This window comes from Mobula birostris, chromosome 7, assembly GCF_030028105.1.
Source record: "Mobula birostris isolate sMobBir1 chromosome 7, sMobBir1.hap1, whole genome shotgun sequence".
Taxonomy (NCBI): Eukaryota; Metazoa; Chordata; class Chondrichthyes; order Myliobatiformes; family Myliobatidae; genus Mobula; species Mobula birostris.
In genome coordinates this window covers 4,114,397-4,136,796 of record NC_092376.1, presented here as the reverse complement: position 1 = coordinate 4,136,796, position 22,400 = coordinate 4,114,397, and the positions used below count along the sequence as shown (strand labels likewise).

Below are 22,400 nucleotides of genomic sequence, written 5' to 3'. Positions count from 1 at the left end.
TTCCCCTCATGTTCCCTTAAACATTCCACTTTTCACCTTTAACCCATAACCACTAGTTCTAGTCTCAGCCACCCTCAGTGGAAAAAAGCCTGCTTGTATTTACCCTTTCTATAAGAGCATAAAACATAGAAGCATAATGTCACTTGGGCCTTTGAGTCTGCTCTGCCATTTCATCATGGTCGATCCATTTCCCTCTTACCCCCATTATCCTTCCTTCTCCCTATAACCTTTGACTTTCTTATTAATCAAGAACCTATCAAATTTCACTCAATGACTTGGCCTCCACCACTGTCTGTGGCAATGAATTCCACAGAATAATTCTGGCTAAAGAAGTTCCTCCTCATCTATGTTGTAAATGAGTGCCCCTCAATTCTGAGGCTGTGTCCTCTGGTCCTAGACTCCTCCACTATAGGAAACATCTTCTTCACATTCACTCTAACTAGGGCTTTCTATATGTAGTGCCCTGGCTCACATCTTTACTGTTACACTATAGGTATTTCCCTTAGCTGCTCTGTAAGAGCTGCTGTTCTGCTTTCAGCCTGTTTGGGTTATTGTTGAAGATAAGGGATGATGTGGAATGTGGTGCCATCCAATTAGCGGGAGGTTTTCTTGGTGAGGGACAATAAGGTTGTGCCTCAGGTTTTTTTTTGTTCAAGAGGAGATGAAGAGAGAAGACGCTGGGGAGAACCAGTCATAGCATATGATAGGGGGGAGACTCGTTGTTCGAGATGGATTATGAGTGACGTTCAGAAGGTGGTACGTGCTTTCATGTTGATCGAGGGCCCACTGCGTGAGTGACCGAGAAGTTCAAGATGAGTTCCAAATTCTGCACATTTGACTGTTTAATTAGAATGGGCCCTTTTCCTTTTGTTATTCCTTACTAGCCCTTCAGTTAAGATTCATAAATTCCTTTAATTATATGCAGCGTACCGTCTGTAATTTCATGGCATCCACACACACCGAGGTTTGGGATGGGATCTCATCAGTTTGGGGGGCTGGAAGTTGTCTTCCCTAGACTTGCGCAGCTGAGGAGACCAGGCTGTTTCATTCGGGGGGTATCGTCCGGGATCAATTTCGTTGGATGCTGTGTGATTGTCGAGTGTTGATTCAGTGGGTTATGTGATTGCCCTGTTCGTTCAGTTTAAGTCTGTGTTAAACTATTGTTCGATAAGTGATTACGATACATGGTTATGGATGCTGCAGGGGTGGAATGGAGGTTTGATAAAATGGTGGGCAAAGAGTTTGTTCTAGTTCAGACTAGCGTTGATATAGTGGCAGAACTGTCTGGTACTATTGGGGACCCGGGAAATGGGGGATGTGGACTGTCCATACTTTCCGGGTGGAGGGGAGTGTAGGCAAGTGTGCCAAATCAGAAGTCAAGTTTCCCCTAGCTGGGGGTGTAGACTTTAAAGACAAGTTGCTCTCCTTTCTGCAGAGTGAGTGGAAGGAGTGGTCTGATGTGGAAGGTCTAATGACTCCTCCCGCAAGGGCTGAGCAGTTTGAGTTGGTACATGTTAACCCTTTCATTCCCAGAATAATTCTCGTGAACCTCCTCCTGCCTCTCTCCAGTGCCAGCACCTTTTCTTAAATAAAAGGCCTGAAACTGCTCACAATACTCCAGGTGAGGCCTCATCAACCTCGGCATTACATCCACACTTCTATATTCTAGTCCTCTTGAAATGAATGCTAACATTGCATTTGCCTTCCTCGCCACTGACTCAACCTGCAAATTAACCTTCAGGGAAACCTGCACAAGGATTTCCAAGTGCCTTTGCACCTCATGTTTTTGAAAATTCTCCCTGTTTAGAGAATAGTCTTTTACCAAAATGTATGACCATACACTTCCCAACACTGATTTTCATCTGCCACCTCTTTGCCCATTCCAGACATCCCACCCTGGAAAAACTCATTTCAGGGAGGTAGCACCATCAATTTGCAGGAGACTTCCGGGAGAGGTGGGATGTCTGCAATAGAGTAGCTCCTCAGCAGCTAGTCAGCTAGTTTAAATAACGTTAGCTATGCTAATAAATGAATGACACCTGTTAAACTCACCTCAACATGTCTTTTACAGTCTTAACCCACCATGGGCAATAGAAAAGTCACTGTTGCAAACAGTGCAGCAAGCAACACTGTCATTATTTTTGACCCCTATTAGGCAGGGGTACACTTTAGGGTAGTCTGGGGTGACGTACGATTTATATTTTCTTTGGGACACTCTGCCATGGCGCGCTTTTGCTTGGTCGCTCTCTCTTGTGAGCTTGCTCTCGGGCGCTCCCTCTCTCTCGAGGTTGCTCTCGCACTTTCTCTCTTGCTCTCGCTTGTTTTCTCTTCTTGTTCGCTCTCTCTCGCTTTCTCTTTTGCTTTCTCTCTCACGCTCTCGTTCGTTCACTCTCAAAAAAATTGATTTCCGTGACATTGTATATAATTTGCAAGCATCAGGGTGCCACTATTAATATGCGCGAGACTCCCGGAACTTCCGGGAGAGGTGGCATGTCTGCCATTCTCCTAATCTGTCTAAGTCCTTCTGTTTCCTCAGTACTGCCGGCTCCTCCACCTATCTTCGTATCATCCGCAAACTTGGCGACAAAGCTATCAATTCCATCATCCAAATTGTCGATGTACAATGTAAAAAGAAGCGGTCCCAACACTGACCCCTATAGAACACTAGTCAGAAAAGGGTCCCTTTATTCCCTCTCTTTTCCTCCTATCAATCATCCAATGCTCTATCCATGCTATCATCTTTCCTGTAATACCCTGGGCTCTTATCACGTTTAGCAGCCTCATGTGCAGCACCGTTTCAAAGGCTATCCATACCCCTTCATAATTTTGTCTACCTCTATCAAATCTCCCCTCATTCTCTTACACATCGGGAAATGAAGTCTGAACCTATTCAACCTTTGTTTATAACTCAGGTCCTCAAGGCCTGGCAACATCCTTGTAAATTTTCTCTGCATGGGAGTTGTAATTTCAGCACCATCTGAAAGCTTTTTCCCCTGACCACATTCGGTAGGGATAATATGATTTTTGTGAAATCCTTGAACCTTTGACTATTCACCTGCTTATCATTTAATTGGCAATGAAATTATTCCGACGTGATGATGTTACCGCTCACACAGCTGTCCTCACTGAAGGAGCAACAGAGGAAAGGATGAAGTTTCAAGTTCCTGAGTGTCAATATCTCTGAAGATCTATTTTGGGCCCAATGTATTGGGCATTCATTTCTAGAGGAATAGAGTTTAGGAGCAGGGATGTGATGTTGAGGCTCTATAAGGCACTGGTGAGACCTCACTTGGAGTACTGTGGGCAGTTTTGGTCTCCTTATTTAAGAAAAGATGTGCTGACGTTGGAGAGGGTACAGAGAAGATTCACTAGTATGATTCCAGGAATGAGAGGGTTAACATATGAGGAATGTTCGTCCGCTCTTGGACTGTATCCCTTGGAGTTTAGGAGAATGAGGGGGGACCTCATAGAAACATTTCGAATGTTAAAGGGCATGGACAGAGTGGATGTGGCAAAGTTGTTTCCCATGATGGGGGAGTCTAGTACGAGAGGGCATGACTTAAGGATTGAAGGGCGCCCTTTCAGAACAGAAATGCGAAGAAATTTTTTTAGTCAGAGGGTGGTGAATCTGTGGAATTTTTTGCCTCGGGTGGCAGTGGAGGCCAACTCATTGGGTGTATTTAAGGCAGAGATTGATAGGTATCTGAGTAGCCAGGGCATCAAAGGTTATGGTGAGAAGGTGGGGGAGTGGGACTAAATGGGAGAATGGATCAGCTCATGATAAAATGGCGGAGCAGACTCGATGGGCCGAATGGCCTACTTCTGCTCCTTTGTCTTATGGTCTTATGGATACATTTGCAGCGGCTATATCCATTTGGAGCTTGGGGAGACTTGGTTTGTTTCTCACAAGTCTCTACAGATGTACCATGGAGCACATTCTAACTGGTTGCATCACTGTCTGGTGCAATAAAGCTGCAGAAAGTTGCAGATTCAGCTCCATCATTGGCATCAAGGACACCTTCAAAAGGTGATTCCTCAGAAAGGCGGCATCCATCATTCAGGACCCCCATCACCCAGGACATGCCCTCTTCTCATTGCTACCATCAAGGAGGAGGTATAGGAGTGTGATGACATACACTCAACGTTTTAGCAACAGCTTCTTCCCCTCCACCCTCAGATTTATGAACAGACAATAAACTACCTCGTGATTTTTTTTTGCTTTTTGATATAATACATAGCTTTTTGAATTATAATTTATTGCATTGTACTGCTGCTGCAAAACAAATTTCAGTCCTGATGAAGAGGCTTAGCCCAAAACGTTACCACTTATTCCCATCCATAGATGCTGCCTGACCTGCTAAGTTTCTCCAGCACATTGTGTGTTTCCCTTCGGATTTCCAGCATCTACAGTACCTCTTGTGTCTACAATTTCATTACACGTGCCAGAGATGTCAAATCAGCTGCTCTCAGGTATTTGAGCTGCTTTTTCAAATGTGTCTGAGGGAACCATACTGTATTGCTTTATAGGGCATAGGACACTTCAGTCCATAATGTTGTGCCACCTTTTAACCTTCTCTCGGGCAAATCTATCCCTTCTCTCCCGCATAGCCTTCCATTTTGCTTTCATCCACGTGTCTGTCTAAGAGTCTCTTAAATGCCCCGAATGCAGTTGGGCAGCACAGTAGCATAATGCCATTCTAGTGCCCATTACCCAGATTCAACTCCCGCTCCTGTCTGTAAGGAGTTTGTACGTTCTCCCCGTGACCACGTGCTTCCTCCGGGTGCTCCGGTTTCCTCCCACACTCCAAAGACGCACGAGTTAGTAGGTTAATTGGTCACGTGGGTGTAATTGGGCAATGTGGGCTCGTTACCTTGTTAACTCCAAAGCTTCAACCTCCTTCCTGTAATGAAGCGACAGAATTGAATGCAACATTCCAGATGCTGCCTAACCAGAGATTTAGAGTTTTATAGGGCTGTGGTTCACCAACAGAGATCAGATATTTCTATGGACATCACAGTGGTGCAGTGGCTAGCATGACACTATTACATCTCCTAGCTTTCCTGAGTTTCGAATTCAATTTCAATGCCATCTGTAAGGAGTTTGTATGTCCTACCAGTAAACCGTGCAACTTTCTTCTGTATTCCCCAGTTTCCTCCCATAGTCCAAAGTCGTACTGGCTAGTAGTTTAAATCAGGGGTCCCCAAACTTTTTTGCACTGCAGACTGGTTTAATATTGACAATATTCTTGCGGACCGACTGACCGGGGCGGGGGGGTGGTGTTGTTCAAGTAGGGTTAAACTCACCTCAACATGTCTTTTACAGTTAGGGTTGCCAACGTTCTCACTCCCAAATAAGGGACAAAAGTAGTAGTCAAATCCCGGGACACTTTACCCCAGGAAAGACTACCATGACCATGAAGACTTGCGTGGGCACCTGTGCGCATGCGATGTGCGCATGCGCGTACGTGCCGATTTTTTTCCCCACAGATCGGATTTGCCTTCATCTTCCCGACTATACTGTACATATATTATTTCTACTTTATATAGGCTGTGTATTTATCATACCAATCCTGCTTTTACTATATGTTAGTGTTATTTATTTTCGGTTTTATGTGTTATTCGGTATGATTCGTTAGGTTATTTTTTTGGGTCTGGGAACGTTCAAAAAATTTTCCCATATAAATTAATGGTAATTGCTACCTCACTTCACGCCATTTTGGCATGAAAGGCTTCATAGGAACACTCTACTTTAGCGGGGGAAATACGGGACAAACCCAATTTAGCCCATTATACGGGATGTCCCGGTAAATACGGGACAGTTGGCAACCCTATGTTCAAGTCCAACAGTGCGTGACAAGGAATGAGGAAAGGTGCAGCTGACTCATATCGTTTCCCACGGCCTGTAGCACATGCTTTGTAGCACAACGTGGTTGGGGACCGCTATTTTAAATGGTCATTGTAAGTTGTCATGAGATTAGGCTAGGGGTTAAATAGGTGTGTTGCTGGGTGATTGGGCCGGAAGGCATGCTCAGCTGCTAAATAAAACAAACAATGTGCAGCGAAATATTTCAGAGTTACAAGTGTTAACCATTTCTCACTGTGTTGTGGAAGGATACGGGTTACTGAACATCCTCTTCAGATCCACCTTCTCTTTACAGTACGGACATGTCTGCTTCTTTCCCACAATGCACCAGCCTCGGATGCAGAACTCGTGGAATCTGCAGGAGTGAGGTTAAGGAGAACAGAGCTAGGGCTGCAGGTCGCAGCTCAGTAAGTGGTGTAACATGATCAAGAGCGAGTCTGCACTTTTACACGAGACACAAAGACAAAACCACATCAGTGTGGCTAGCTCAGCTGAGAATCACCACAACTTACGCCAATGAGCTAGAAATCATAGAAAAATATGTAATAAACCACAAGAACATTACAAGCCCTTTGACCCACTGTGTTGTGCTGAACCTGTAATGTACTTGAAGGTCAATCTAACCTCTCCTTCCTTGAAGCTCAAGCCAAGTTACAGTCCTCTGACTGTACATATAAATAAGCTTCCTCCAGACCACGGTGTACTCACAAAACAGATATCACACAGCACATAAAACAAATATTACCACAAAATAAGTTAATGCACCATAATTCAAAACTTTGCCTCACTACTTATACAACTTCAATCTTACATCCCAACTGTATACTCTCTATTCTGATTTATGAAGGTCAATGTGCAAAAAAGCTCTCTTTATGACCCTATCCTTCTGTAATGCCACTTTCAAGAAATTATTGATCAGTATTCTCAGACCCTTCCAATTCTGGGAATTGTACTGTAAGTGCATCTTATTATTTGTTAATTTACTAGTGGTAATATTATTTTATGTGCTCTATGTCTGAGTGCATCTTATCCTGTTGTGCACCTTGGTCCGAGAAATGTCTCGTTTGGCAGTATACACATGTAGAGTTGAATGACAACAGACTGAACTTGAAGAGAAGGGTTAGATTGATCTTGGTGTTGGTTAAAATGTGGGCTGAAGGACCCCGTACTGTGCTGTCTTCTGTGTTCAGGACATTAAAGTTGAAAATGACATTAAATCAAACCTGATTTGGATTCATTCCACTGTCGTTCACTCCATTCAAATTTCAAAGCCCAACTTTAGATGGCTCCTTTTCTTCTTCTGTTACTAATCTCAACTTCATCATGTAATGATCACTATTACCTTTTTTACTTTCCCATGTTGATGGTTGGAAGGAAGATTATTCCGGTATTTCTGTAGTGATCTGGAGGACTTCGAACTTATTTGTGGATGGCCTCTCACATCTCCCTCTCTCACCATTTTTCTTTCAGGGACCTTCGCAGATCCTTAGCACCAATGCGCTCAACATCCCGTCCTCCTCGGAAAACAGCCGCCCCAGCTCAGCATCGACAAGCGCCTCTCGGCTGATGCTTCCCTCGGTGGCAGAGCTGGTGAAGTGGGACTGGTCAACCAGCCCCGACAGCAACTTGGAGATCTGAACCATTGCTCGCCCAAGAAGCTACCGGATGGTAGGCTCTTCAAGCTCAGGATCATTAATTCAACGCCCCAGAACCTGTACAGATATCTGTATAAAACAGTGACCACCTACAAGGTGAGCCCCAAGTTCCCGGAGAAGTGGAGGCAGACCAGTAGGGCCGAATGGCCTGTTTTCTGTGCTGTAGTGTTCTATGGTTCTAAGAGAATGCAAGACAAGTTTTTCACTGTATCTCAGTACACATGACAGCAATAAGCATTCTAATTCATGTCACATGTCAGTGATAATAAAGCTGATTACGGTTCTCTTAAAAGTGACCACAAACCCAAGATTCAATATCAAGGCAAAATAATGGTAGAGTAGTGGTTAGTGCAATGCTGTACAATCGGAGATTAATCCCCACGCTGCCTGTAGGGAGGATGGACTGTATGATCTCCTTGTCAATGTGTGGGTTTCCTCTGGATGCTCTTGTTTCCTCCCATGTACCAAAGACTATATCTGGTTACCTGTTAATTTACTTATGGTAATATCACTTTATGCATTGTGTGTGAGCTATACACACTGTGTTGCACACTTTGATCTGGAGGAATGTTGTAAGAAAGTAAACTAGCCTTGAATTACTGAGCAACACACTCAAAATGCTGGAGGAACTCAGCAGTTCGGGCTGATAAAGGGTCTCAGCTGTTTATTTCCCTCCATAGATGCTGCTGGACCTGCTGAGTTCCTCCAGCATTTTGCATGTGTAACCTCTGGACTTCCAGCATCTGCAGAACCTCCCGTGTTTGTGTCACCTGCAGCTCCTTTTACCCACGGAACAGTACTGCGTTCCTGTGACAGTGCAAAGAAAGACAGACGTTACTACTTTGTGCAGCGTCAGACTTGGACCCTGCGCTGACTCTCTCCAGAAGGATACACGTGATTACAGGAGAGCTTGTAGGTGTTTTCTATGATGCCTTCCTCGTTGACATCCACAAAGATCTTTTGTCCACAGACTGCACAGATCTCATTGGAGAGGTGCTTGGTTGGCATCCCTGATGCATTGTAGTACTGTAAGGCAGGAAGAACAAATAACACTTCTAAACCAGCTGTACTTCATTCTTAATCTTAAAAACAACTAACAAACAAGTATTAGGAGACACTTATGTACGGAAGAAAGAATTTGCATTGATATAGTGGCTGGGGTAAAGTGTTACAGCACCAGTGATCAGGGTTCAATCCCCACTGCAGTAAAGAGTTTGTTACTTCTTCCTGTGACCACATGGGTTTCCTCTGCTTTCCTCTTGCATTTCAAAGATGTACATGTTAGAGTTAGTAAGTTGTGGGCATGCTATGTTGGTACTGGAAGCGTAGTGACACTTGCGTGCTGCCCTCAGAACGTCCTCTGTTTTGATCATCAAAGCAAATGAAGCATTTCACTCAAGTTTTGATGTAGATGTAACAAAAAGCTAATCTCATAATGTAACAAAATATTACAAGACATCTCATAGTAACAATAACACTGGACAAAGGTTTTGCTTCCTGAATACCTTTAGGTGTATCTTATGAATTTTGGGCTACTGATCATGAAAATCACCATGAAATTTCCCTATCACACACCATTTTTTAAAATCACTTATGTTTGTTATTTCAATTCATAATTCAAGTCAATTAAAATGTTGCCTACAATTTAAGCTTGGCCATGCTTAGGCAGCACAGCTGCTGCATGGCAGGACAGGTTTTAGTAACAATTACTGGGTTCAGGACTGTAAGGATGCTATCACCAGGCACAAAAATTTCTATGAAGGATTTTGATATTTGAGACAAATGTTTCCCAGAATAACTGATGCCAAGATTAAGAAAAGCATTTTTGTTGGTCCACAAATCAAACAGGTCATCAATGACAGGCAATCTGAAGAATTTCTAGTGGGACCGGAGAAAATCACATGGAAGGCATTCAAGGAAGTTGCTGAAATTTTTGTCGGCATCTACAAAGTACCAAACTACGTGCAGCTGGTTGAAAGCATGCTTCAAACATATAAAACCATGAAATGCAACATGTCACTAAAGATTCATTTTCTGCATCCCCATTTAGACTTCTTCTCTGCAAATCTTGGTGTTCTTAGTGACGAGCGTGGTGAAAGGTTTCACCAGGACATTGCGGTCATGGAGAAAAGATACCAGGGCAACTGGAATCCATCACTACTGGCGAATTATTGTTGGACACTTAAGCGAGAAGCCTCAGACATGGAGTACAAATGAAAATCATTAATAAAATATTTTTAACTTAGTTGAACTATTGCAAAGCATCAGTACCATTATGCAATTAAACACATTATATTCAGTAAGTTAATTTGTTGTTTCTCCAAATTCCTACGTGATACAAGTAGTCTGAAATTATATTTGAGTGCATCTTCAAGCAGTCTGTCATAAACAAAACAAATTCTGAGGAAGCAACACTTTTGAAAACATTTGTTGCCCAGTGTAATTACATGAAATTTGACAGTGAGATAAACTGAAAAATTTGGGACTTGAGCAAAGCTAGGTCAAAAAGAGAGAGCGATATTGAAAGAGACAGAACGGTTGAACTCCATTGCCACTTCTCCAATCATCTCTCCATCCTGTCAATATCCTGTAACACTTGGCCAAAATTTAAAACGTTGTCGTAGGTAGCTATGGGACACTGATGTGATGCAGAGCTGGGATGAGAAGTGGCAGATGAAGATCAACCTAGAAAAGTGAAATGATTCACTTTGGAAGGTCGAATTTGAAGGCAGAGTAGAAGGGTAAGTTTGAAGGCAGAGTACAAGATTAAAAGAAGGATTCTTAGTCCCCCTACATTCCAAAGACACTTGGCAATGTTCCTTCTAATTTATTTTACAGCTGTGCAGACCAACCATTGCTCTGAAGAGGAAAATTTTATATGGCCTGAAAACCGCCCAGCACATTATATAAAAGAAAAATCCAGCTGCGAGGCAACAAAAGCTATGTGTTTGGGAGCATTTCAGTTACTGCGCGGCCACGAACCTGTGCAGCTTAGAGGGAATGGGTTAGGGTTAGTAAATTGTGGGCATCTATGCTATCATCAGAAATACGGCAACACTTGCGGGCTGCTACCAGCATAACCTCAGACGTGATGCGTTGATGCAAACAATGTATTGTGTACACAGTGTATGTTTCGATGTACCTTTGACAAATAAATGAGCTGTATGGATGGCATGCAAAACAGGTTTTCACTGTAGCTTGGTACATGTTACAATAATAAACCAATTTACCAAGAACGTTTATTATTTATTTTGAGATACAGTATATTAATACAGTATATACAGCGGGAGAAGAGAGAGCAGCGCGCCGCGTGTGCGCAGCCCTCCGGTGAAAAATGATATTGTATCCGTTAAATAGGGGCCGTGGACAATTCTGATTTGATGGAGACGGACGCGAAAGCACAGAGGAACATCTGGAAAAATTTCTGAAACGCTCGTTCGCTGCCGTCGTTACTGTGTGGTCGGGAATCTTTTGGAGGGAAGGCCTCAAAATCCCCGGCTTTGCCTGCTGTTGGCAACCGAGATGGAGGTCAAATCGTTCGGATAGAGATGGCGTTCAGTACTCGGTGTTGGAGAGCTGATCAGAGCTCGAAGTTTTCGGATGACTCAGAGTCGGACCATGGTCGGGTATGGCAGGGAGAGTTTTTCTTCCTTCTCCCGTCTGCGTGAGATGTGGGACATTTGAGAGACTTTGAACTTTTACTGTGCTCATGGACTTCTTCATCAAGTTATGGTATTGTTGCACTGTTGTAACTATATGTTAAAATTATGTGGTTTTGTTAGTTTTTTTCAGTCTTGGTCTGTCCTGTGTTTTGTGATATCACACCGGAGGAAATACTGTATCATTTCTTAATGCATGCATTACTAAATGACAATAAAAGAGGACTGCGTGTCTTCATAATCTAATAGGTCCTTCTGGCTCAATGAGCCCACACTACCGAATTACACCCACATGACCAATTAACCTAAACTGTATGTCTTTAGACTGTGGGAGGAAACCCATGTGGTCACAGGAAGAACATAAAAACTCCTTACAGACAGCTTCTTAATGATAGACAATTACATTGATTGGCATTGAATGATCACTGGAATCAGAATGATTTATTTATTGAGATGCAACCTGGAAAAGGCCCTTCTGGCCCTTTGAGCTGAGCTGTCCTGCAATCCCCCGATCTAATCCTAACCTAATCACGGGACAATTTACAATTTACCAACCAGTACGTCATTACACAATGGGAGGAAACCCACGCAGTCACTGGCAATATTTCACCTATGGCTGTGTGCGCACACATCTTTTGCTACGAGTATACTTTATACTTATATTGTCATCAAACAATTGATGCTAGAACCTACAATCATCACAGCGATATTTGATTCTGCGCTTCCCGCTCCCTGGAGTACAAATCGATAGTAAATATTAAAAGTTTAGATTATAAATCATAAATAGAAAATAGAAAATGGAAAGTAAGGTAGTGCAAAAAAACCGAGAAGCAGGTCCAAAGGAATTTAAACTGCACACAAAAGGTTGTCACCCTCTACCTTGTTGGTATATTAAGTATATTTCATAATTGTACATAATCACATTTTCTTTTATGGTTTTTGATTCAAACGGTGGTGACAATGCGGAGACTGTATTGATCTGTCTACAGATTTTAGAACTGATTTAGGACAGATTTGTGCTGTTTTTATTGAAGAAATTATTCAGTGAGCACGTGTTATTGTCACTGGGCAAAAAAATTGCACAACACAAGATTTTTGTGCACACAGGTCATTACAAATTAGAGGGAATATTGGTCCCAGGGAGAACATACAAACTCCTTACAGGCAGTGGTGGGAATTGATCCCCGTCACTGGTGCTGGAAAGCGTTGTGCTAACCACTACGCTGCTGTACCACTGGCATATGTTGTGAAGTTTGTTATTTTGCAGCAGCGCTACATTGCAATACATAATAATAAAAAAACTATTGATTATCATAAGTATATAAAATAAATAAGCAAGGCAAAGAGAGCAAAGAATAGTTAGCGCTGACTTGGATGATGTGAAATGTGTTGTTTTACAGCGGTAGCTAGGGGCAGAAAGAGTCAGAGTAGTGTTGTACAGGCAAACATGTTTACACATCAAGCTGAGCTTGTCCAGATCATGGACTGCTTTACTTTCCGAAAATAAAAACACTCTGTAAATGTGGTAAGCTGAAAGGAGAACTGAAAGTATAGTGAACACTCAGCAGTTAGATATGTGGTTTCAAGGTTGCGTGCAGAATTGTTATTTTTCTTGTTTAACTTTCTTGCCCTTGTTTAGAATTTCATACAATCACCTGTATGTGTGTAATTATTCAGTGAATTTTCTCTTAGTATAGCTGATTCAGCATTTTGTTTAAGAAGTTTCTCTGCAGCCTGTGTCACACCACTGAACCTATCTCATATCTTATCACTGAAATATACTTTATGTTATAAAGGGGATCGCATTGAAAGTCCAATCTGAAATTTTGCACACAAGTCCTACATGTTTGAGAGCAGTTTTGGGCCCTTTTCTAAGAAAAGATGTGCTGGCATAGGAGAGGGTTCAGAGGCAGGAAAATGGGGTTGAGAGGGATAATGAATCAGCTGTGAAGGAGAGGCAGAGCAGACTCTTTGCTACATCGTGTTTGACTGCAGACTGCTGCAACATGATGGACTCAGGATCTTGGACCATACTTTTGTGACTGTATTTAACGGATATATTACATGTGCTCATAGATGGAGATACATCTCTACCAAAGGAGATGTAAAGTGTCCCTCCCTCTGTAGCCTGCAGATCACACTTAGGCAAGGTGCAGCATCTATTTAGCACGCCGCCCCCCCCCCCCCCCCCGGCCACCTGATCAGGGTCACATGAAGCCACAGGAGCAGGTGGTGGATGGTCATATGGGCAGCTGACAAGTCCTGGTTATGTGACCACTGACACCAGGCAGACAATCTCTGAAGAGTATTGATAATGGCTGGGGTCACCTGTCTTGGAAAGACACTGCTCAGAAAAAGGCAATGGCAAACAACTTTTGCAAAAAAATTTGCCAAGAACAATCACGGTCATGGAAAGACCATGATTGTCCATGTCATATGAAACGGCACATAACGAAGGAAAATGTGTGGTTGAATGACAATTAAACTTGAACTGAGACAATCACAACCTCTTCTTTCTCCTTTACTCTCTCTCACCCGCCCCCCCCTTGCAATAAGTGAGATGGTTGCTGTTATTTTTCTAATGTTATGAACACTTAATAAAATAGTTATAACTACAAGATATAGGCATAATTCTTGACTTCTGAAGAACCTCTGGATATCATCAGATCCAACATTAGACAGAGAAACAATTGGCTTTTCAGGTCAAACAAACTTCCATGTGAAGTAAAAAAAAGTGAAAATCAAGTTAGTCTAACTGCAGAGATAGGAGGGATGGAGTGGATAAAGAGAATGTTTCTGTCAAGACAAGGCCAAAGCTACCAAACTGATACGCTGTTCAGGAAGTAGCCTGGTTAATAGAAAGCAAGAGATTAGCTTTATCTATCCCAAGTAACAACCAACACAATCCCAGGATGTGCTGGAGACAGCCTGCAGGTGTTGCCGTATTTTCGGTACCAACACAGCAGGCCTACAACTTACTTTCCTTAACCTGTACGTTTCTGGAGTGTGGGAGAAAACCAGGGCACCCGGAGAAAACCCACATGGTCACGGTGAGAACGTACAAAATCCTTACATACAGTGGCAGAAACTGAACACCAACTGGTGATCGCTAACACTGTAAACTGATTGTGTTAACCACTATGCTACCTTGCCATCCACATTATAATAAATGAATATTAATCACAGAGGCAGCACATTGGTACAGGGCTGGCACGGCAGTTATTTAGTTTTACTTATTCAGAGATGTGGTGTGAACGGGTCCTTCCAACTGGGCCGCACCACCCAGCAATCCACTGATTTAACCCCAGCCTAATCACAGGATGATTTACAATGACCAATTAACTGACTAACTGGTATGTCTTTGGACTGTGGGAGGAAACAAAGGTACCCGGAGAAAACTCTCATACTTCACAGGAAGGATGTACAAACTTTCTTATAGAAGACGCCGGAACTGAACTCCGAACTCCAAATTCCGATGTAATAGCATTGTGCAAGTCACTACACTACCATGGCATCCCACGATGGGGAGCCAAGTGATAGATGGAGGGACACATTGAGGCACCATGGTACAGTGGCAGTTAGTGCAAGGCTTTACTACACCAGCCTGTAAGATCAGGGTTCAGTTCCCGCCATTGCCTGTTACCCCCGTGACTGTGTGGTTTTCCTCTGGGTGCTCTGGTTTCCTCCTACAGTTCAAGATGGCGTCAGTGACCAAAGCGGTTAATGGCAATGTCCTGAAGACAGTTCAGGAAACTACTACTATTACTACTACTACTACTGCTACTATTACTACTACTATTATTACTACTACTACTACTACTACTGCTGCTGCTATTACTACTACTACTTCTTCTTTTAAATAGACTTCAATTTCTAATCTGTGAGTGATTGGAGCCTGTAATTTACATTTTGATATGTTTTTGGATGGACTGAACGGATCTGATACTTTTGCTGTCTCTGAGGGTATTCAACGTGGTTGAGAATGGAGTGTGCTGCCTAGTGGTGGAGCACAAACCCTTGATCGGCTCCATTACTCACCAACTTTACCGATCAAAGCATTGTGCAAGATTGAAATTGAGGTCGAGAGTGGAAGGTGAGTGGGTGCTGAGCACCATCTGCCTGCGCTTGACTGGTCTATCACCCACCAGCGCCCCCCCCCCCCCACCCTTCTCTCACACTATGCTGCCGGAGGAAGTGCAGGAGACTTGGTTCTTTGGCTACATTTGATTTGCGCGGTTTTGGATTGGACTCATTTTTAGAGGACTCTGCAGTTCATGTGTTACGTCTGTCTGGTTACACCTTTTTTATTGCTATTTTGCATGATCTTGATCGGGGCACTTCAACGTGGGTTGGCTCAATGGCCTGCAGTCAATGAATGATGCAGCGCTAAATTCAACTGAACATTCCGAAACTGTTCCAAGGACCTTGTGATTTTATGTTTAACATTCTGTGTGTTTTTCGCTCATTTTTTTTACCTTTTGCACGATTTATCCTTTTATATGTGCTTTGGGGGCATGATGTTTTATTTGAATAGATTCCATGGTGTTTCTTTGTTTTGTGGCTGTCTGTGGGTTGTATACTGCATACATACTTCAATAATAAATGTACTTTGGATCTTTGAGTCCAAGGACATATGTGTCAGGATTAGTGAATTGTGGGCATGCTATGTTGGCACCCAAAGCATGGCAAGACTTGCGGTCTGCCCAGCACAATCCTTGATGATTTGATCTGATGCAAGTGATGCATTTCACTGTACGTTTCGACGTACGGATGACAAAGAAAACTCATCTTTTTTTTTCTCTAAAAGAAGGTTGCTGTATGATGTATGTTTAGAGCGATTCTTAAAGAAGTAATTGAAGAATGAATCAGTTTTTCCCTCCGAGTCCTGAGTGCTTCACGGGGAGGACATACGAACGATTTTACAGAGGACACCCGAACTAAACCCTGAAGTGCGATGCCCCGAGCTGTAATAGTGTTTACAGACTAAACCGTGTCTCTAGCTAGAGGTTGCAAGCAAAAAGGAACACAGCTGTTTTAGAGAACTGAAAGCAGAAGAAAAATGTTGGGAAAGCCCTGAAGTCAAGGCAGTTTTCTGCAGTGTAAATAAATAATTTGAAAATATTGCAGTAACAATAGATACTGCTGATATAGACAAAGAATATCATAGTACAGCACAAGAAACAGTTGCTCCATACTAATCAAGCTCCTGAACTGAGCTAGCCCTATTTTCCCTGTGTTAATATCGAGGCTTTATAAGACATTGGTCAGACCACACTTGGAGTATTGTGAGCTGTTCTGGGCTCCTTATCCACGGAAAGAATGTGCTGACATTGAAGAGGGTCCAGAGAATGATCCCAGGAAAGAAAGGGTTAACCTATGAGGAGCATTTAATGGCTCTGGGCCTATACTCACTGGAGTTTTGAAGAATGGTGGTGATGGGGAGGGGGTGCTTCTCATTGAAAACTAATGAATATTTTAAGGCCCTAGGGAGAGTGCTGTAGAACAGAGAAGCCTAGAGGTCCAAGTGATGGCTCTGGGCCTCTACTCATTGGAATTCAGAAGAATGAGAGGTGATCTCATTGAATCCTATCAAATGTTGAAAGGCCATGAGGAACGGAGATGAGGAAGAATTTCTTTAGCCAGAGAGTAAGGAATCTGTGGAATTTGTTGCCTCAGGCATTTGGAGGCATAGTCATTGGGTATATTTAAGGCAGAGGTTGATAGATTTTTGATTAGTCAGGGCATGAAGGGATACAGGGAGAAGGCAGAAGATTGAGTCTGAGAGGGGAAAATGGATCAGTCATGGTGAAATGGCGAAGCGGACTCGATGGCCCAAATGCCCTAATTCTTCTTCTGTAGCTTATGGTCATACACAGGTCCTTGCAAGTTGCAAATCTCCATCTGGAAGGAGGTACAGGAGCCTGAAGATACACACTCAACACTTCAGGAACTCTGCCCTCAGATTTCTGAATGATCCATGAACAATAGCTCACTATTTTACTGTTTTTTATATTTCTTATTGTAACCTACAGATTTTTTTTAATATCTTGCACTGTACTGCTGCCACAAAATGATAAATTTCCCAACATATGTCAGTGATAATAAACCTGATTTTGATTTTGGTCACAGGTACAAAGATCAAATTGTTTTGCACGTCATTCCTACAGATCACTCCATCACAACTGTGCACTGAGGTAACACAGGGAAAACAGTTACAGGATGCAGAATCAAGTGTTACAGCTACAGGGAAAATGCAGTGCAGGTAAACAGTAAGGTACAGGATCATAACAAGGTAGAACACAATCACGTAGTGTAGCAGTTAGCGTGATGCTCTTACAGCACAAACATTTTAGAGTTCAATTCTGACAGTCTGTAAGGATTTTGTATTTTCTACCCATGAACATATGGGTTTCCTCCCAAAGTCCAAAGATGTAGCAGTTAGTAGGTTAATTGGTCACTGTATATTGTCCTGTGGTTGGGCTGGGGTTAAATAGGTGGGATGCTGGGCAGTGGCCAGGAAGGGTCTGTTCTGCACTGTATCGCTAAATAATAAATAACAGGACAGGAACAGGCCTTTTGGCCCACAATGCTGTGCTAAACTCAATAAACTAGTAATTACATGCCAAACTAAACTAATCCCTTATACATACACAATGACCATACCCCTCCATTCCCTGCAAATTCATGTACTTGTCTAAAAGTTTCTCAAACACTTCTGTCTGTGTAAAAGAGACTGCCCTGCACATCCTCTTTAAACCGCTCCCCCCACCACCACTTAAAATGCTTGCCCGCCATTTTGACTCCAAGATAAATATACTCTGCAAGGAGCAATGCGACTTCCGAGCTTGGGTGGCAGGGTGGAGATATAACTCTACCAAAGGAAGTGTAAGGAACTCCTTCCCTCTGCTAACCTGCAGGTCACCCTTGAGGAAGGTGTAGAACTTGCTTCGCAGCCCCCCCCCCCCCACCACCCCCTGCCCCAATCTGGTCACTTGAAGCCATGGGAGCAGGTGGTGGATGGTTGTATGAGCAACTGGTGCTGATCACAAGACCCAATTATGCCACCACTGACACCAGGCAGACAATCTCGGAAGAGTATTGGTAATGGCTGGCATCACCCATCTTATAAAGACACTGCGCAGAAGAAGGCAAAGGCAAACCACTTCTGTAGAAAACTTTGCCAAGAACAATCACGGTCACCATGATCACCCACCTCATATGACACGGCACATAAGGATGGTGGTGAATAAGAAGTTGGTCAAACTTGGGCTGTTTCCTCTGGAGTGTCAGGGGGTGAGGGGAGACTTCATGGAGACTTATAAGATTAGGTGAGGTACATATAGATTGGGAGCTCAAGAGTTGTTCCTGGTGTACTAGGGAACCACTTAATAGTCTGATGACAGTGGGATAGAAACTGTCCTTGGACATGGTGGTACATGTTTCCAGGCTTTTGCATCTTCAAGCAACTGAGGTTAGCTCAGGAAGGCACCTTGGTCAAGATGGAGGAATTGGGGCAAAGGGCAATTTCTGTGCTTTATAACTCTGAATGTATTGAACATTATCTTTGTTGACCTATATTGGCTGCTAGTCCAGCAGTATCTCTAGTTTAAAATGTTCCTCCTCTTACTCAAATCCCTCAAAAGTCTCACCCATCTCTACCTCCCCTCCCACCTTCCAATCCTCCAAGACAGTATAAAGGTCCCTTTTTAAGAGCATTGTGGTGTGCCTATATTTAAGAAGTGTAGCAAAGAAAAACTTGGGAACCACAGGCCAGGTGTGGTAGGTAAATTACTGGAGAGGATTCTGAAGGATAAGAAATACGTACAGTACATCTGAAAAGACAGAGGTTGAGATTAGATCAGCTTTATTTGTTGCACGTACATCGAAATGTGCCAAATGTGGCAGCATGGTGGCGTAGTGGTTAGCACAACGATTCCCGCCACTATGAGGAGTTTGGATCTTATAACTTTGGTGACACTTGCAGGCTGCCCAGCACAACCCTCGCACAAACGGTACACTTCATTGTATACTTCGATGTACCCGGGACAAACGAAGCTAATCTTTTTCTCAATCTCTATCACTTGAGTTTAGGAGAACGATGGCGCCTAGCAGCAACTCCTTTGCCAGCATCTTCGGAAACAGTTCTATTTCTATCTTTAATATCTGTATTTTCCGCTTTCAAGGTTCTTTTGAAGACCCTCACCTGGAGTTACACGCTGACTTCAGTTCTTTGCGGGAATGGGACCCACCCTTGGGGTCTCACGACTGGCTGCTATTTGATATGCCAAGGACGCAGCCTAGAAGACTAGCGCACCTTGAGGGTTCCGGGATTTCATGGTTCAGGATTTGAGGTCGGTGCTGCCGCCGCCTGATGCGTCATGGGAGACGTAAGATTGAAAGCAGCAAGCTGGCTGTGTGCCAGAAACCCAAGTTCTATGGGCACAGAGCTCAGAAGAAACAACACAACAGGCTCTTAACATCATAAATCAGTGAGTTGTTTGCTATGTCTCCCCTCTCGCTGTGAAACAGGGACACTTCTTTTTCCCTTATTAAGGAGAGACAGAGCCTATGGTATGTCGAATACCGGGTGAATGAGTAGTCTTTGGGGTACTGCAACTCTGTGTCTTTATTGATGCTTTGTTGCATGCTTGAGTGCTTGGTGGTGGGCCGCTGATGGTTTTTTGCTGGTGGGTCGTTGCTTTGCTGCTGCTCACGTATGGGTGGGGGGAGCTGGGGGGGCTTTGGGGTTCTAACATTTAATCGTCATTCATTCTTTAGGGCACTTCTCTGTTTTCATGGATGTTTGCGAAGAAAAAGAATTTCAGGATGTATATTGTATATATTTCCCTGACATTAAATGTACCTTTGAAACTTGCAACATGTGGTGAAATGCATCATTTTGCGTCAACGACCAACACAGTCTGAATGTCATACTGGGGGCAGCCCAGGTTTTGCCACACTTCCAGCACCAATGTGCTCACCACCCTCTAACTGTATGTATTTGGAATATGGGAGGAAATCAGAGCAATCGCCTTACAAAGAGTGGCGGGAATCGAACCCTGATCAGTTATCGCTGGTGCTGTAAAATGATGCGCTAACCATTACGCCACCTTGCTACTCCAGTTACAGGCAGTCGGCATGGCTTTGCACAAAGGAGATCATGACTTATGGACCCGAAACAGTTCTTTGAAGAGGGGACCAAGAAAATCGATGATGGCAGAGTGGGTAGACAAGGAGATCATGTAGGCTGCTCTGGAAGGTTAGATCACATGCGATCTAGGGACAATTGGCTAACAGGTGGTATACAGATGGCTAGATGATAGAAAGCAAAAGGCGATGGTGGAAGGCTGCTTCATCAATTGGAGGCCATGACCTGTCCCCTGCAGTTGGAGCTGAGCCCATTGAGGCTTGTCATCTATATCAATAGTTTGACAATGATGGCATGTTTAATAAGTTTGTAGATGACATTAGGATAGTGGTGTAGTGGACAATGAAGAAGGTTATCAAAAATTATAAAGACATTTTTTTTATCGACCGAGGAATGGCAAATAGCACTTAATTCAGATAAGTGCATTCAACTTCACTTCCTAACTATAAAGAGGAAAGTCAAAGATCATTCATACAGTTTTACAGTCAGACAGATGGTAGGAACAGGAGGTGCCTCTAGGCTCATTTTACCCCTATTGTAGAGGCCATGTAGTCCGCGCACATCTCTGCAAAGTCACGGCTTAATACTCCATAATAAAGCCCATAAAACAGCAGCGACACTCCAAAATCCATTCCATCTTCAGGCTTTATCCTGCAGGGAAAAGAAAACCCATATCAAACGTAATCCCAGGATATTTTATTCTACTGTTTTCAACTTCACTCACATTATAGTGAATATCAAAGCTCAAAGTAATTTTTTATCATCAAAATGTCACCATACAGTACCCAAGATTCATTTTCTTGCAGGTATTCACAGGAAAATAAAGAAACGCAATAGAATTTATGAAAAACTGTAGATAAACAAAGACTAACAAACAACAAATGTGCAAAAGAAGACAAGTGGTGCAAATAAAAGCCAGCCGAGAACATGAGTTGTAAAGAGTCCTCGAAAGTGTATCTATAGGTTGTGTTATAAGTTCAAAGTTGTGATGAGTGGAGTCCTACACACTGGTTCAGGAGCCTGACTGTAGTAGGGTAATAACTGTTCCCGAGCCTGGTGCTGTGGGACCTAATGCTCCTGACGGCAGCAGTGAAAAGGCATGGCCTGGATGATCGGGGTCTTTGCTGATAGATGCTGCTTTCTTGTGACAGTGCTCCACGTAAATGTGCTTTTATAACCCAAAATATTTAACGGGACATGGGCCAGTACATCGCAGGAAAAGGCCCTTCAGCACCACTATTCATACCAACCATGATGTCAATCCAACTAATCCTATCAGCCTGCACATGTCCAAATCCCTCTGTATCTTGCTCATTCATCAGTCCGTCTAAGTGAGTCATAAAATTACTCTCTAGTTCTGGGACCCCTATACTCCGTGATTTTTATAAATAACTTGGATGATGAGTGGAACAGTTTGAGATGACACGAAGGTTGGTGGAGTTGTGGACAGTGCGGTAGGCTGTAATAGGTTTCAACTAGATATTGATAGGATGCAGAGCTGGGCTGACATGTGGAAGAAGGAGTTCAATCCGGAAAAGTATAAAGAGATTCACTCTGTATGACTGAACTTGAAGACAGAGTACAGGGTTAATGGCAGGATTTTTAGTAGTGAAGAGGATCGTGGGGTTCATGTCCAAATTTGTTGGGCAATTGGTAGGGTGGTTAAAACAGCATATGGCGTGTTGGTCTGCACAGTCGGGGGGTGGGATTGAGTTCAAAAGCAGTGAAGTAATGTTACAGCTCTATAAATTCTGGTCAAACCACACACGGAATATTATGTTCAGTTCTGGTCACCTCATTACGGGAAGGATGTGGTAACTTTAGGGAGGGTACAGAGGAGATTTTCCAGGATGCTACCAGGATAAGAGAGCATTCTTATGCCATTCAGCCCACCGAGTCTGCTCCACCATTTCACCATGGCTGTTTCTGGATACCACTCACCCCCATACACCTGCCCTCTCACCGTATCCCTTGATGCCCTGACCAATCAGGAATCTGTCAACTTCCGCTTTAAATATATGCATGGACTTGGCCTCCACTGCAGTCTGTGGCACAGCATTCCACAGATTCACCAC

The 22,400-nt window shown here is 43.2% G+C and overlaps 1 protein-coding gene across 3 annotated transcripts in view; it reads right to left on the bottom strand.

The window, feature by feature from the left end:
- LOC140199964 (E3 ubiquitin ligase RNF121) overlaps positions 1–22,400 on the bottom strand; it is a 104,622-nt gene that overhangs the window by 11,425 nt on the left and 70,797 nt on the right. For 2 of the 3 annotated variants that reach the window (XM_072262482.1, XM_072262484.1), the window contains 3 exons: positions 20,856–20,976; positions 8,411–8,544; positions 6,117–6,218 (listed from right to left, as the gene is read on the bottom strand). In XM_072262482.1, coding sequence (XP_072118583.1) covers positions 6,117–6,218; positions 8,411–8,544; positions 20,856–20,976 — 357 coding nt within the window. Of the gene's footprint in view, positions 1–6,098; positions 6,219–8,410; positions 8,545–20,855; positions 20,977–22,400 lie in introns of all 3 variants that reach the window. The other variant, XM_072262483.1, reaches the window with a different exon arrangement.